At 36.6% G+C, this 13,212-nt stretch overlaps 1 protein-coding gene across 4 annotated transcripts in view; it reads left to right on the top strand.

Moving 5' to 3' along the window:
* TASOR (transcription activation suppressor) overlaps positions 1–13,212 on the top strand; it is a 31,154-nt gene that overhangs the window by 16,151 nt on the left and 1,791 nt on the right. For 3 of the 4 annotated variants that reach the window (XM_080605625.1, XM_080605627.1, XM_080605628.1), the window contains exons 14-22: positions 695–1,411; positions 2,610–3,052; positions 4,590–4,734; positions 9,166–10,109; positions 10,884–11,006; positions 11,569–11,728; positions 12,411–12,519; positions 12,679–12,857; positions 12,944–13,102. In XM_080605625.1, coding sequence (XP_080461751.1) covers positions 695–1,411; positions 2,610–3,052; positions 4,590–4,734; positions 9,166–10,109; positions 10,884–11,006; positions 11,569–11,728; positions 12,411–12,519; positions 12,679–12,857; positions 12,944–13,102 — 2,979 coding nt within the window. The remainder of the gene's footprint in view (positions 1–694; positions 1,412–2,609; positions 3,053–4,589; positions 4,735–9,165; positions 10,110–10,883; positions 11,007–11,568; positions 11,729–12,410; positions 12,520–12,678; positions 12,858–12,943; positions 13,103–13,212) is intronic. The other variant, XM_080605626.1, reaches the window with a different exon arrangement.

Raw genomic sequence — 13,212 nt, 5'->3', positions numbered from 1 at the left:
AGTTTGACTCGGGGGGAAGGCAGGGGACAGAAATAATTGAATAAAAAGGAGATAACTTGGATCTTCCTTTAACTGCTATTTCAAGGATGCAGTAAGAGGTTCTAATAGCATCCCAAGACCGGGAAATCCTGTTCTTATCAAATGTTCCTATTGCATCTTGTCGAGTTGTATTGGTTTGCAAAGGAACAAAAAAGCTGTATAGCTTTCTGCTGGGCTACTAAGCCCAGAACTCAATAAGAACCTCCTTTTTAGAGTTCTATGTCACAAGGATCCCAGTGAGCTTAGAATCAGTACAACGAATGGGGCAGGATTCCATGGGAAGGAGTAATGCTTCCCCCATTTCTTGCAGAGAGCTGTTTTTCAGTAAACCTAAAGTCTTAAGTGACATTCTAGGAGGGCCAGTAAGGTGATTTGAATTGGAAATTATGTGTACGTAGGATATAGGTTACCACAAAATGATGAAAGCGAACAGTTCATCATGACTATGAATAGGTTGACTTTTAAGTAGGCTTTAAAGCTGGTTATTTCACACTCACACAAAGAAAAAAAACCCTGGCATTTGGGTTATTTCTCCAGTCATTCCAAACTGTGTTTCACCAAATATGTATAATACAGAATATTGCTAACTAGTCATCATTTATTTATAGCTTTATGATTTGATTTTAATTGTGAATTCCCTTTTCTCCTATGGCAGCACAAAAAAGTGTTCCATTTGGAACACAGAAAAATTCAACTACCATGGTGTTGCACGAAAATCAGGAGATCATTCCAGAATTCACAAAGTTTATTCAGTCTCTACATTTTGCTTTAATCCAGTCTCGTAAAGACGCTACTGCAGATTTCAATACTGTTGTGGAAAAGTATATAAATGAGTATTTGAAAAGATGCTATAGTGGCTCTGGAAAATATAGAGAATTTGTATTATATCGGTATGAATCACGGTTGGATGACAAAAAATTTCTTTATTCTGCTCCAAAAAATAAATCTCATATTGACAGCTCCTTGCAAAACTATATTTTTGGTTGTGAGGCATATCAACTACCTGTTTCTAGAGCTAAGGAATTGATGGAGGGAAATCGGAAACTTCAACAGTTCAGTCCCATCTCAGATTATGAAGCTACAGAAGAAGACTCTGATTTTGCCAATGCAAAAAGTGGGAAAAGAATCCGTGCAAAATATGAAGCAACTGCTGCCAAGCGAAAATTCCCTCATCATGGAGATTATGATCCTGATAGACTGAAAGAACTTATTAACTTAATCCAGTGTAGGAAAAAAAATGTAGGTGGAGATTCTGATTCTGAAGACCTTAGAAATAAGAGTGGACTGAAAAGGAAGCTGGAAAAACAGTCTGAAAATCTGCGGAAACACTTAAAAATGAGTGAAGCCTCAGAGAATAGTTGTCAGTACGAAGGTAAGAACCTTTTTATTTAGAGCTCCTCGTTAAGTATTGTAATTCGCAGCATACTTTAATTTTAACCTTAATAGATTGAATTTTTTTTGTGTATTTTAATGCTTGGTGGCTCATTTAAAGATTGGCCTGAGATCTGTTAATAGAGATGTAGTTTATGTAGGTTTTCTCTTTCTAGAAGACAAGTTAACAGGGAAGGCTGACTTCCAGAGAGTTTGCTTAGCTGTAGAACTGTCCAAAGACTTTCTAGTATAGGGTACTAAGCAGATTGTGATACTGTAATGTCTTTGACTTCAGGTTTTGCTCTAATTCCTTATGGCTGCAATACCCTATATTAATAATTAGTAAATGTACATCGAAGATGAGAATTAAACATCTAAGTATGAGCAAAGTAAAATCAGAGCAGCCAGTAATATGTGTAATGTGACAAAGGAAACAGCTTTACAGTTTTAAGATTGAATTAATTTTGTACATGAAATTATCTATATCCAAACCTTAGGTAATTACCTTGGATCTTATCTTAATATCTGCCAAAGAAACGCTTTGATTTCTGTTTCACTGACAGGGTAATGATATAGGTCTCATTCAGAAGGGGAAAACCGGGGAGAATGGGGAGAAGGGTAGCACAAAGAAGAGTGGGGGGGATGTACATCAAGCTTCAGTCATTCCAATGCATCAAATCAGTTTAGAAGATGAAAAGCCTGAGTTTAGAAACCAGTTTCCCTTTGGAGGGATGCAGCTGGCATGCGTGGATGGAAGAAACAGAGGGTAGGCTCCACGATCAATCGTGGGATTCTGACTTGGAAGTTTATGGAACTTGAGAGTCTTTTTACGTTGATTATTAATGTAAAATATCTGACTGCATTTCCACCTGGCTGTAATCAAAACAGTATCTGTTTGAAACTAAATTTTGACTTAACACTGTCAGGGGTTCCCAAACAGCAACATCTATCAGGGGTTTGAATTTCCACATTTATATATAGCTTTAGAAACTGTTCTGTTAGCTTTAGAAACTTTAATCAACATCTTCCTGTTTAAAAATTTTTACTAAGAAAATAAATGTATGTGTAATGTATGAATTGATGCTAAAGAGCGACACTGTGGGTATGTGGAAGGTGTTTGGTGTGTGTATGTGTCTGTTTTTGCTTTTGTTTTAAAACTTAGTAATGGATTACTTTTCCCCTTCTCCCCCTACCCGAAGGGGGCAGAACCTCGGACTCGCCACACTCAGTTTTCTCAATTATTACTGGTCTTGGTGGACATGATACTGACTTGAGGCAGCAAGATGTTTCCGACCCTGCTGTTACTGACACGCACGGCCTCATTAAACTGCTTTTAGAAACACTAGCTAGTTCAGGACACGTGGATTCGTCGTTGGCACGGTCTGTAAATCAAGCTTTAGGATTAAACGCTGATGAAATTGAAGAGGATATGAGACAAAAATATGAATATGAATCCATTCCAGCACAGGACAGAGATGATCATGAGCTTCCTAATGCTGTTCAGGCTGAAAATGTTAACTTTAAGGACCCACAGAGCCCTGTGATGCTGGAAACTGACGCAGCTTGCTTACCCTACCCTATTGATGTTGACCTACGGCTTTCAGCTAATGAAGTAGGCCTTGAACACACACTTCATTTAAAAGTAAGTGAAACTGGCTGATAGGCTGATGCTAGTAACAGAAGTACTATTTTTGTAAACATTATGAGAATTAATAAAAAGACCTTGTAATTTTTAAATAGGTAAGTACTAACTTTTCTCTGAAGAAGACTTTCTGTTTTGTAGGAGAGTATATAGAAGATTCTAACTTTAAGATGTTTGTTTCTCATTCTTTGTCTATTCTTTCTGTAATAAAATTGTAATTAAGAATATCTGGAAGATGGAAAGCAACCATGGGCAGTCAGTCTTCCTCACTCTAGCTTTCCAGTAAGTGTAATATGCTGCTTTTCCACAAATAGGCAGCAAAACTTCTGTCATTCTTTTGCTGACTGCTGTATACCCAAGTGTTTTTTCTTGTTTTCTGAAACAGAAGCCTTGCAATTGTTTTCTGTATCTTGTAGAAAACAGACTATTCTATTCTGTCTCTCACCTTGATTATGGTGGTGGTTTTTAGCAAGCTGAAGTTGCATGGAACAGATGTAGTGTTACTGTAACAGAGCTTGCATACTGCCTTCCACCTTCCTCCTCCTCTGAGGGGTGAGTCTTGATCTGGCTGGGGTATTGATATTTTCTGAAACTGTAACAAAGTAAGGAGACATTTGAGAGTTCTTCACAGTTAACTGCCTAACTGTTACTCTTCCTGAAGACAAGTAATGATGCAGGAGCAGTTGCTGTTGCATATGGACTCCCTGCAGCAATAGTAGCAGGGCAGGCTGTTAGTGACTGTGTACTGTCTGGTTGTGGGGCACCCCAGGATGGTTCAGTTTTCTTTGCTATCCTCTGCTTTTACTATTTTCCTGTATTTTCCTTAACCTTACAGACCTGATAGGTGGTTTGGATATGACAACTTGTCATGATTATGAAGTCCAATCTCAGGCACAAAGAAGCTTTTTCTGACCAGGCTCCTCCCAGATCTAAGCTCTTTCAAAGCTTATCCTTTGATTTCTTTTGCCCTTCTCCCCCCAGAAGCAAACCAAAAATAAATAGATTGGCATCAAGACTTTTTTCAGCTTACTGCTTTCTTGTCATAGCCAAGAAACTCTAAGTTGAACTGCAGCAACTCTTATCTGTGCTCTCTTGCTTTTAACCATTTGGAATGCCAGGTGAATTTGGTTTCCTCAAGGATTTAATACTAGTTGCAGGTGGTTCCTCAGCAATGCTAACAAGTCATGGCTTTAGTTGGCTATCAAGACTACAGCCTAAAAATGGCTAAGGAGCAGACTTTTTTTTCTTTCTCCTCCACTTCTCTCCCCTAGCCTCCTTGCCCCCCCCACCTTCTGTGCTCTAAGGCATGTGCTTAGGACTGCCTTATTTAGTGACAGACCATCAGCAAAGATGCTTGTCGCAGAAGTAATCAGGTGAATGAAATGCAGAAGTACATGATGTAAACTTTTCTAACTTTGACTTGACCAATTGGAAAATTTCCCATCTTGGTGAACTTGGGGGCATTCTTACTGTAAGCTGTTCAGTATGTAGTTTAATGAAACAGTTCCAAACTGAGAATTTTTATCATTTTTTTCAGGAAGCAAGCACTGGAAGTGTAAGTAGCTTTGAAGACTACAGTCCCTGTCCTAGTACACCTATAGAACACGTTTATCGCAGGCAACATTCCAACTCAAATAACATAGGAGAAGTTGGAATGCACTGGAGACTGATTCCAATTACAGGTAAGATGGGTTTAACGTATTTTGCAGCACATAGTGAATGAAAGCATATTCCAAAGGTTTGTATCTTTCATAGATTCCATTCTTGGGTCACATGTTGGTACACAAGCATGTGTATATCCATGCAATTATTTCTCATTTTTGAACAATACACACATCTATTGGATGAAAACATGGGCGGAGAAGTACTGCTTCGGGTACAGAGTGATATAGGTTAGAAATGCAAGTGCTTGAGTATTTATTTGGTGAAGTACATAACTGCTATGAATTCAGCATTTAAATTCACTAGGCTCTGCTGGTTCGGTGGATAATTGCAGCTTCTAATTTAGAAAAATGATAAATGTGTTAACCTCATAGAAAGCTGTCTACTTTTTATTGCATCAAGCTCTTCTACTAATAGTGCTTCGAAGTCTTGATATCTAAACATTTAAAACTTAGAAGCTTCTTCTGTAAGCTTATTTTGTTCTACTTCTTGATAAGTCAAAAGTGTCAAGTCTTGGGAGCACTTAAAAGCATGGATTTGAAGGATGTGGAAGTGAACTGTGGAGTAGTCATGAGGAGGTTTAAATTCAAGGCTAGGAATTGAGGCATCTTATGAGTAAACCCATGTGGACTGTGTTAACTGCATTCTCTGAGTAAATACATACCGATTTCTGATTGTGTTCTAACAATGTGGGAATCTCTCTCCTTGACACTTCTAATATTCATCCAGTTGTGTAGTACTGCAGCTCTTCTGTTTGCTTGGCCAAGGGAGGAAGGCAGGGAAAAGGGGTTTCCTTCTGCATTATTGATAAGCCTTTCAAAGAATTGATAGGGTGATCTTAAATTATGTTTTCTATGCTTTCTTTAAGAGCCAAACATCAAAAATCTATTCTGGTATTTTGCCAAGTAACATCTCTCACTGTGTGTATAGGCAGATGTGGTTATAGTTGCTGAAATAACTAGCAAGTGGATGCAGGGTAAGGGAGTTCATACGAAGGGAGTTCATTCGACTGACCTGTTGTGCAGTCACCTGTGAGACTACAAATTTTGCTAGAAGAAATTTTCTTTGAGAGGGAAAAGTGCTGTTCTCCAGAGATGAAAGAGGTTGTCTTCAGCATCACTGGATTTCTTGAGTTTCTTCAAATTAGCTCTTGCTGCAATAAGTGTTCACTAGCTCTGTAATGTGAGCTTGTAAAAGGTGCAATATATGTAGAAAGAAAACCCTATAAATTCTAACCACTGCCCTCCTTCAGGAGGGACGGGAAGTGTTCAAGAGGATCATTTGGAAAGAATGTGTGTTGGAAGGGTTCCATGTGTCATTATGGCCTGAGCACCTTTTATTCTTACCTGGTATTGAGTTTTCATCAGAAAACAAGAACAATAATACGTTGTTCAACAAGTGGACTCATTTTATTGAAGTACATCAGGAAGGCTGTAGGAGAGTCAAAAGAGCCTCAAATGTTTTGGGCTACAGGCACTCCTCATTGGACATATCTTTCTATTTAGCATCTTCTGGAGGGTTTTGAATTTTTATTCTAGGGAATTAAGATCAATTCAGTAGCATAACTTAAAGGAAGCTTTGAGCCTTCTTGAAACTGATGGCTTTCTAAATTCAGTGTCTTGCCCACATCTCTTTTTTTGTTTGGTTGTTTTTGTAGCAACGTAGCTGTAGAAAGGAATTCCAAGAACATCAATCTTTCTTTTTCTTCTTTGCACAATTGCAGAAAGGCAAATTAGTGATCTCTTGGTTTTCTCCTCAAACAGAAATGTCTTATTCCTGATAACAGAGGTCATTGTTCAGCTGTACATATTTCAAGAGCTCTTCATAGTTTGTGACTATGGAGCTTGTGAGGAGTGGGGGGTTTGTCTTGTATCTGCCCTGACCAATATCAGTGTCAAGAGGAGAGTTTTCATAGGTTCCCAACTCACTGGACTACTTCTGTATCATGTTATTGTTATTTCTTCATGATTACATAATCTAAACTCCTGATAATTGTAAGCAAACTTGCAAAATCCATCCTAACTTGATTTTGATTTGAATTTGGGACTGTTCTTTGGCTTTAGACGTTCAGCTAAAAATGGTATTTGTTCTTGCTTGTTCCTTCTCTTGTAAGAGGAGAATAATGCATCAATAAACGTTCTTAAAAGTGATGGCTTTTGACGACGTTCATCTTAAATACAAAGAAGCAGAATGTTCTATGCTTTCTTTGGTGGTGGTGTTTGAATTTATGATTTCAAAACTAAACCCTTTTGCTGGAGTCACTGTAGAAAGACCTCTCTTAAGTAGTGAAGAATTCTATTCTTAATCTGCAATAATAACAATTCAGGCAGATCTTAAACAGCTCTTCTTTCTAAGATTGTTTTCTGGCAGTCATTGTGTTTTTTTTTTTTTTTAAGTTTCTTTGACCTAAGCAGTTACGAGGTATTACTAAGGAAGAATATGTTTGAAATCACAAATCATTCTTGAATAGCTGTTGAATTCTGTATTCATGGTTTACTACTTGCTGATCCTTTTTTTTTTAATTTTTTTGCAAAGACTTGTGACCCAAAGGTGTAGATCTATGAAGGACGCCACCTTCAGGGAGTTCTATTTCAGTAGGGGGAACCCTAGTTTAAATTTTTTTAAAACTTTTTTTTACATGCTAGAAAACATTTTGGATTGGTATCTGTATTCAGCAATATATATTTCTGTTTAAATTTCTTTATACTTCTTTACTACAGGCCTTAATTGCTTGTCCTCTCTTTCCCCTCCACACTTTTTTTAAAGCACTGTTTGTTTCTTTCTGGAAAACTTTAAATAATAACCTTTGAAGAATAACCTAATCAGTCTAGTATATGTATTATGTATTATGAAGTCTTTTTCGTAATGTAATTGTTACAGAAACTTTCTCTTAAATCAGCATGAATGGATTGGCTATTGCTTCTTTCATTGCTAAAATTGTTATGTAACAGGCTGTATTAAAATGTAAGAAGTTATCTAAAAATAGCCCTAAATTTCAAGCTACAGTGTATTTTTACATTTCCTGCTAAGAGTTTCTTGTAGTACAATATTTCTTGATTACAGTAATGTAGCTTATAAGTGTTAGGTAGCTCAAGAAAAATGAGATATATAGCCTCAAGTACCTCACATCTCAGGCTTGAAATGAATTTATTCTGTTAACATCATGATTTGGTATTGAGTTCTTCCAGGTCTTCTAAAACAAAAATAATGTGCTTAAGTATGCAAAAGGCATAGATCAATGCTGAAGGCACAGGGTAACAGAAAAACAGGTTCAAATAAAATTGAACAAATCAGAATCACCTGATTTATATCTGCTTGTAGTGCTTTTAAAGAAAGCAAGAAATTTGGTTTGACTAGATGGATGTGCTTTGAAGGATGAAGAACAAACATCTAGTTTTATTAAGCAAATAAAATGGAACCACTTTAATGGTTTCTCTGAACCAGTCTAAGTGGTGTAAAGTACCTACGAGGTGATTACAAAATGAAAAAGGGATCCTTTTAGTGGCAGATTTTTTCCTTTTAGTCCTTTTAGAAATGGATGTTATCAAATAAGTGATGGCACATGACTTAAACCGATCACAAAAACAACTGCATTTCAAAAGAACACAGTTGTTTAAAATTAGTCTGTGCTATTTTGGTTACTGCTTCTGTTGCAGAGATCTTCTGGTTTTCTGCTTACAAGTCTATTAGCTGTAACAATAACACATTTTTTTTTAAAAAAAAAAAAAGCACCTTCTTTGAAGTGTTGAAATGCTTATGGAACGGATACATACTGAAACACTTGTATGTATTTAGATATCTGAAATATCTGTGTTAAATTTTGGTTTAAAGCTAACAAAACCAGTTTTGAATGTGGATGGTGAATAAAGTGACCGTTGCAGAAATGATCTCTGAGGTTTGGGTTTGGGAGGCTTTCAGCACTCCTTACAGCATAACTGATTCTGTGGATCAATAATTATCATAAAACTTATGTTCTACCCTTTTAAGCAAAAATAAATAAAAAAAATCAATTGGGAGATCAGATTTACAGCTTGCAATTTGCAGTTTAACTCCACAAGGTAGTATGTGGCTAAAATACGCATTTTGAAAGTCTGGAGATTATAACCCAGTAGTGAAATAAAACGTCTGAATAATTTGTCACCCTGCTCAATTTTCTAATTTGTGTGTGTTTTGTAATTAAGGCAGCTACTGTTGTGTTTAATTAGATGTTATCTCTGGGAAAATTATTTGGGTTCTGGCTTTCCAAGCGAACTTTGATGTTGTACAGTCTTAGGAACAATTACATTTTCTGTGCTTCTGCACATCAGAGTCACGCTACATTCTGGATTTAAGGTGATTGGGGGGCGGCACAACAGTAATACTTTCTTGAAACTGCATTTTGAAGGTTTTACTATATCAGTTCTGTATCACTTTAAAACATAAGATGATGATGATTAACTCTTCCTATATAGGTCTGAAATCACCAGAAGAACCACTGGTGTTTTTACCACCAAAGGATGCCTTCCCTAATGACCCCCGGGTAATAAATAGGCAGAGAAGTTCTGATTATCAGTTTCCATACTCTCCATTTTCAGACACACAAAAGGGGACAGCAGAAGATGGACTTTATACAAGACAAGTGGAGAAACTTGAAGATCAGTGTGGGCTAGCAGATCAACCTTTTACAACTAAGCATTCCATAAGTGCAATAATAGAGACTACACTAGTAGAAGAATATAATCTTTTTGCAAAAAAGATTCAGGAAATTTTGCAGCAAAAGAATATCACTTATGTTAGTGGTATGTCCACACCAGTCTTCTCAGCCCGAGAGAGGATAATGAGACTTTCTGAATACATTTGTTTACAGGCATCAGAGATTTCTGTGCAAGAATATATAGAGACACTGAGTGAAAAACTGCATAGTGTTATTTTGTCCTCTTCAAACACTAGGCATACTCCACCAATTTATTGTAGTCCTGAATCAGCAGAAATAGTTCCTAACGCTGCACTGAATCCTTCACCCGAGGTGTTACCTGCTTGCAGGGACTCTAAGCCAGCATTGCTATCAGAGCCATTGTGTAATAATGTAATGGAAGATGTTGAATCTAAGGAGAAGCATTCAGCAAGCTTGCCCTTAGTGAAGGAGGAAATAGATCATGTGAATGCTAAAACAGAAGATATACTGACATCTGATCAGACATCTTCCAGTGGTGATCTGATGGGGCAGCCAGAAAAGACACAGAAATCCCCAGAGAGCTTAAATATTTCAAGCCAACCAGCTCTTTCTGATTTTATAAGCCAATTAAAACCTGAAGTATTTAACAGTTTGGTCAAAATTATTAAAGATGTACAGAAAAACACGGTGAAATTTTATATTCATGAAGAGGAAGAAAGCATTCTCTGCAAAGAAATCAAGGTAAATATGTTTCATTTCAACCTCTCTTTCATGGTAAAATAGATTGTTGTGCCTTTCAAACCAGAATGTATACAAACAGGACTTGCAAACATAAGGTAGGCTAAAACTTCCTTCAAAAAAGTTTGAATTGGGACAGTGAATGGTGAAAACAGGCTGTCCTGCCACATTTCTTGTTTGAGGTTGTCTTACATTTAGCTTTTACAGAAGTCTCTTAGTTGGAAAGCAAAACTGGCTGTAGTTTGGGTCCTTCTGAAGGTACTGCCAGAGGGGTTAGGCTTATGGAAGGTTTTCTGGGAAAAAGATAACAAGGGCAAACGTGTGATGGCATTTTAGCAAGTACACATGAAAAGTTTGTGTGGTGGTGTGTTCTTTTTTGTTTGAGATTGTCCTATTTTTTTTTTCCCTCTGTTTAATAGTACAGGTAAGTTTAGAGACTGCTGTCCTTCTGTATTTACATGTGTAAGATGAAATTTGAAAGTGAAATAATAAAGCTTCTGTTTTCTTGAGAAGTTGTGCAGTTAATAGACTGCCACTTGTCCATTTATGTGCTATTCTGTAAGAATGACTGACTTGCTAAAATAACCTATTTCTGTGTTGCTACATCCTTCTGGTTAATGTATTGGAAAGATTAAAAAAAAAAAAAAAAAGGCAGTTCCACCCTCTGAGATTCATTTGAATGGAAAACTTACTTAAATGTGGTCATGTTCTGGGGATTGTTTTGGCCTAACTACCTTTTTGCTTTTTCTTTACCATCTTTTCTTTCTGTGGTGTTAGGAATATCTTACAAAGTTAGGTAATACAGAGTGCCATCCAGAACAGTTCCTTAAAAGAAGAGCTGATTTAGATAAACTGTTGATAATTATTCAAAATGAAGACATCGCCAACCTCATCCATAAGGTACTTCACATAAGTAAATGCATACTACAGAAATGTACTGTTAAAGCATAGTGAGAAGAGCTCATTTCAATTAAGGCTACTCTCATAACATTTAAATGACAACCTGGGTTTAGGTGCCTCCTGAAGAAATAAGAATGGCTGTGGTAATACCTAGGGTTCTTGCATCATACACCTCTAATAACTTCTACCTGCACGTACTTGCTAATGTATACTTAGTAGTTGTAAAGCTCTGCTGAGGCCTGAGTAAGTTCTGCTTTTAGTTCTGTGATGCTCTAACAGCAAGCAAAGGCAGCTGTCAGATTGCCTTAGGTGTTCCTGACAGCTATGGCTTATGAGCCTGTAGTGGACAGAAAATAAAATCATTCTAAGTACTCAGCTTCCACTGTCTCACTCCTATAAAGCACCTCCCAAAGCAAGAGGAAAAAAGTAGTTGTTTTACATTGTGTTTTCAAGTTTGATTTTCGGTATTAATAGGTAGGTGAGAGAAGTTCTTTAGCTCCTTTTTTAACTGTGATCTTTTAAGTTTTATTTTCCCTCATATACATCTCTGATTTTTAAACAGATACCTGGCTTAGTAACTTTGAAGAGGCTTTCTTGTGTCAGCTTTGCGGGTGTCGATAGTTTGGATGATGTGAAAAATCACACTTACAATGAACTCTTTGTGTCTGGTGGTTTTGTTGTGTCAGATGAATCTGTCCTTAATCCAGAGGGCATCACAATAGGTAAGTGTGATGCTTTCTGAAGCTTTAAAACAGTCAAAAAAGCCTAATGTTTTAGGGTAAAAGATAAGTGCCATATTCAAGAGCAGTGACCAATCAAGTCTCCTAATTTACAGAGATGATATTGTGAGGGGTTTTTTTTGTTTGTTTGTTTTTTGGAGAACTTCAGCTAATTCAGTCTCTCACATCACTGGCCTGTCTGGAGAACGTGAACATGGATATCTTGTCTTTAAATTTGTCTTACATTGTGTAGTTATGTGTACAGAAACTTTTATTCCTTACTTCTCAATCCACAAAAAATGTAGTAAAAAATACTTGAAAAAATACGTTCTTTCAATTTTGCTCTATTTGAAATTGAATAGTTATCTAAGTTACCAGTTCTCAGAGATATTTTAGCAAGGCAGATCATGCTGACTGAATACCACTGTTAGGTATCTGTTTGTTTTATCTATTCCATTGTTTACCTTTACTTTAAAAAACAAAACAACACAAAACCCCCTCAGTTTTGGAGTATCATTGTTGGTTAATCTGTTAGGAACTAAACCTAAAGTACTAGCTAGGGTAAAGTTGCTTAAGTACTTTGAAGACTGGAAAAAAAAAAAAAACACTTCTATGTATATATTGAAGCAGTGTTTATAGTTTGCATACCATAAAATTTAACTTCTGTTCAATATCTCCAAAACAGATAAACTAAAACAATTCTTAAAATTTTTGGAGGATCTCAATACACCAGATGGGAAATGGCAGTGGAAAGTCCACTGCAAAATACAAAAAAAACTTAAAGAGCTGGGGAGGTAAGCAGTCATCATTTATATACCAGTTGTTAACATGATTCAGCTTTAAATTATGTTCTCAAAAACCCAATTAAGTACAACTTAGTGTTATGTTCATTTTTTGACTTAATATTTAGACTGACCTTAAATGTCTAATAGTGTTTTTTTTTCCCATCACAGGCTGAATACTAATGCCTTGAGTCTGCTGACCCTGCTGAATACCTACCAGAAGAAGCACTTGGTTGAAATTCTGTCCTACCACCATTGTGATTCTCAAACTCGAAATGCACCAGAATTAGACTGTCTTATCAGGCTTCAGGCTCAAAACATACAACAGAGGCATGTTGTCTTCTTAACAGGTAAAACCAAAATATAAGATTACCTCTCTTCCTCTTTTGATAACAGGTGCTGTATCTTAATACAAAATCTCCTTTTATGTATTTAGAAAAGAATCTCAAAATGCTTTCAAATTATGCTGAAAATGGAATAGTGGTTGCTACTGTTGATGACTTTATGCAAAATTTTAAAAGTCTTGTTGGGTATCACAACTCTGTTACTGAAGAAAACAGCCTGCCTTCCTCTGATGCTCAGAAAAGACAATCAGGTAATATATTACACATATTTATATATTTTTTTTTTCCAGCTAATTAGACGTGTGGGGTGGAGGTTCTTGAAATAGTGTGTCTTTACTCTTCATGTAAGTGAATGCTACAG

Source organism: Anser brachyrhynchus (assembly GCF_964034855.1).
Source record: "Anser brachyrhynchus genome assembly, chromosome: 10".
NCBI classification, from domain to species: Eukaryota; Metazoa; Chordata; class Aves; order Anseriformes; family Anatidae; genus Anser; species Anser brachyrhynchus.
Note: the sequence above shows the minus strand (reverse complement) of the source record. Positions and strands in the feature narration are given on the sequence as shown.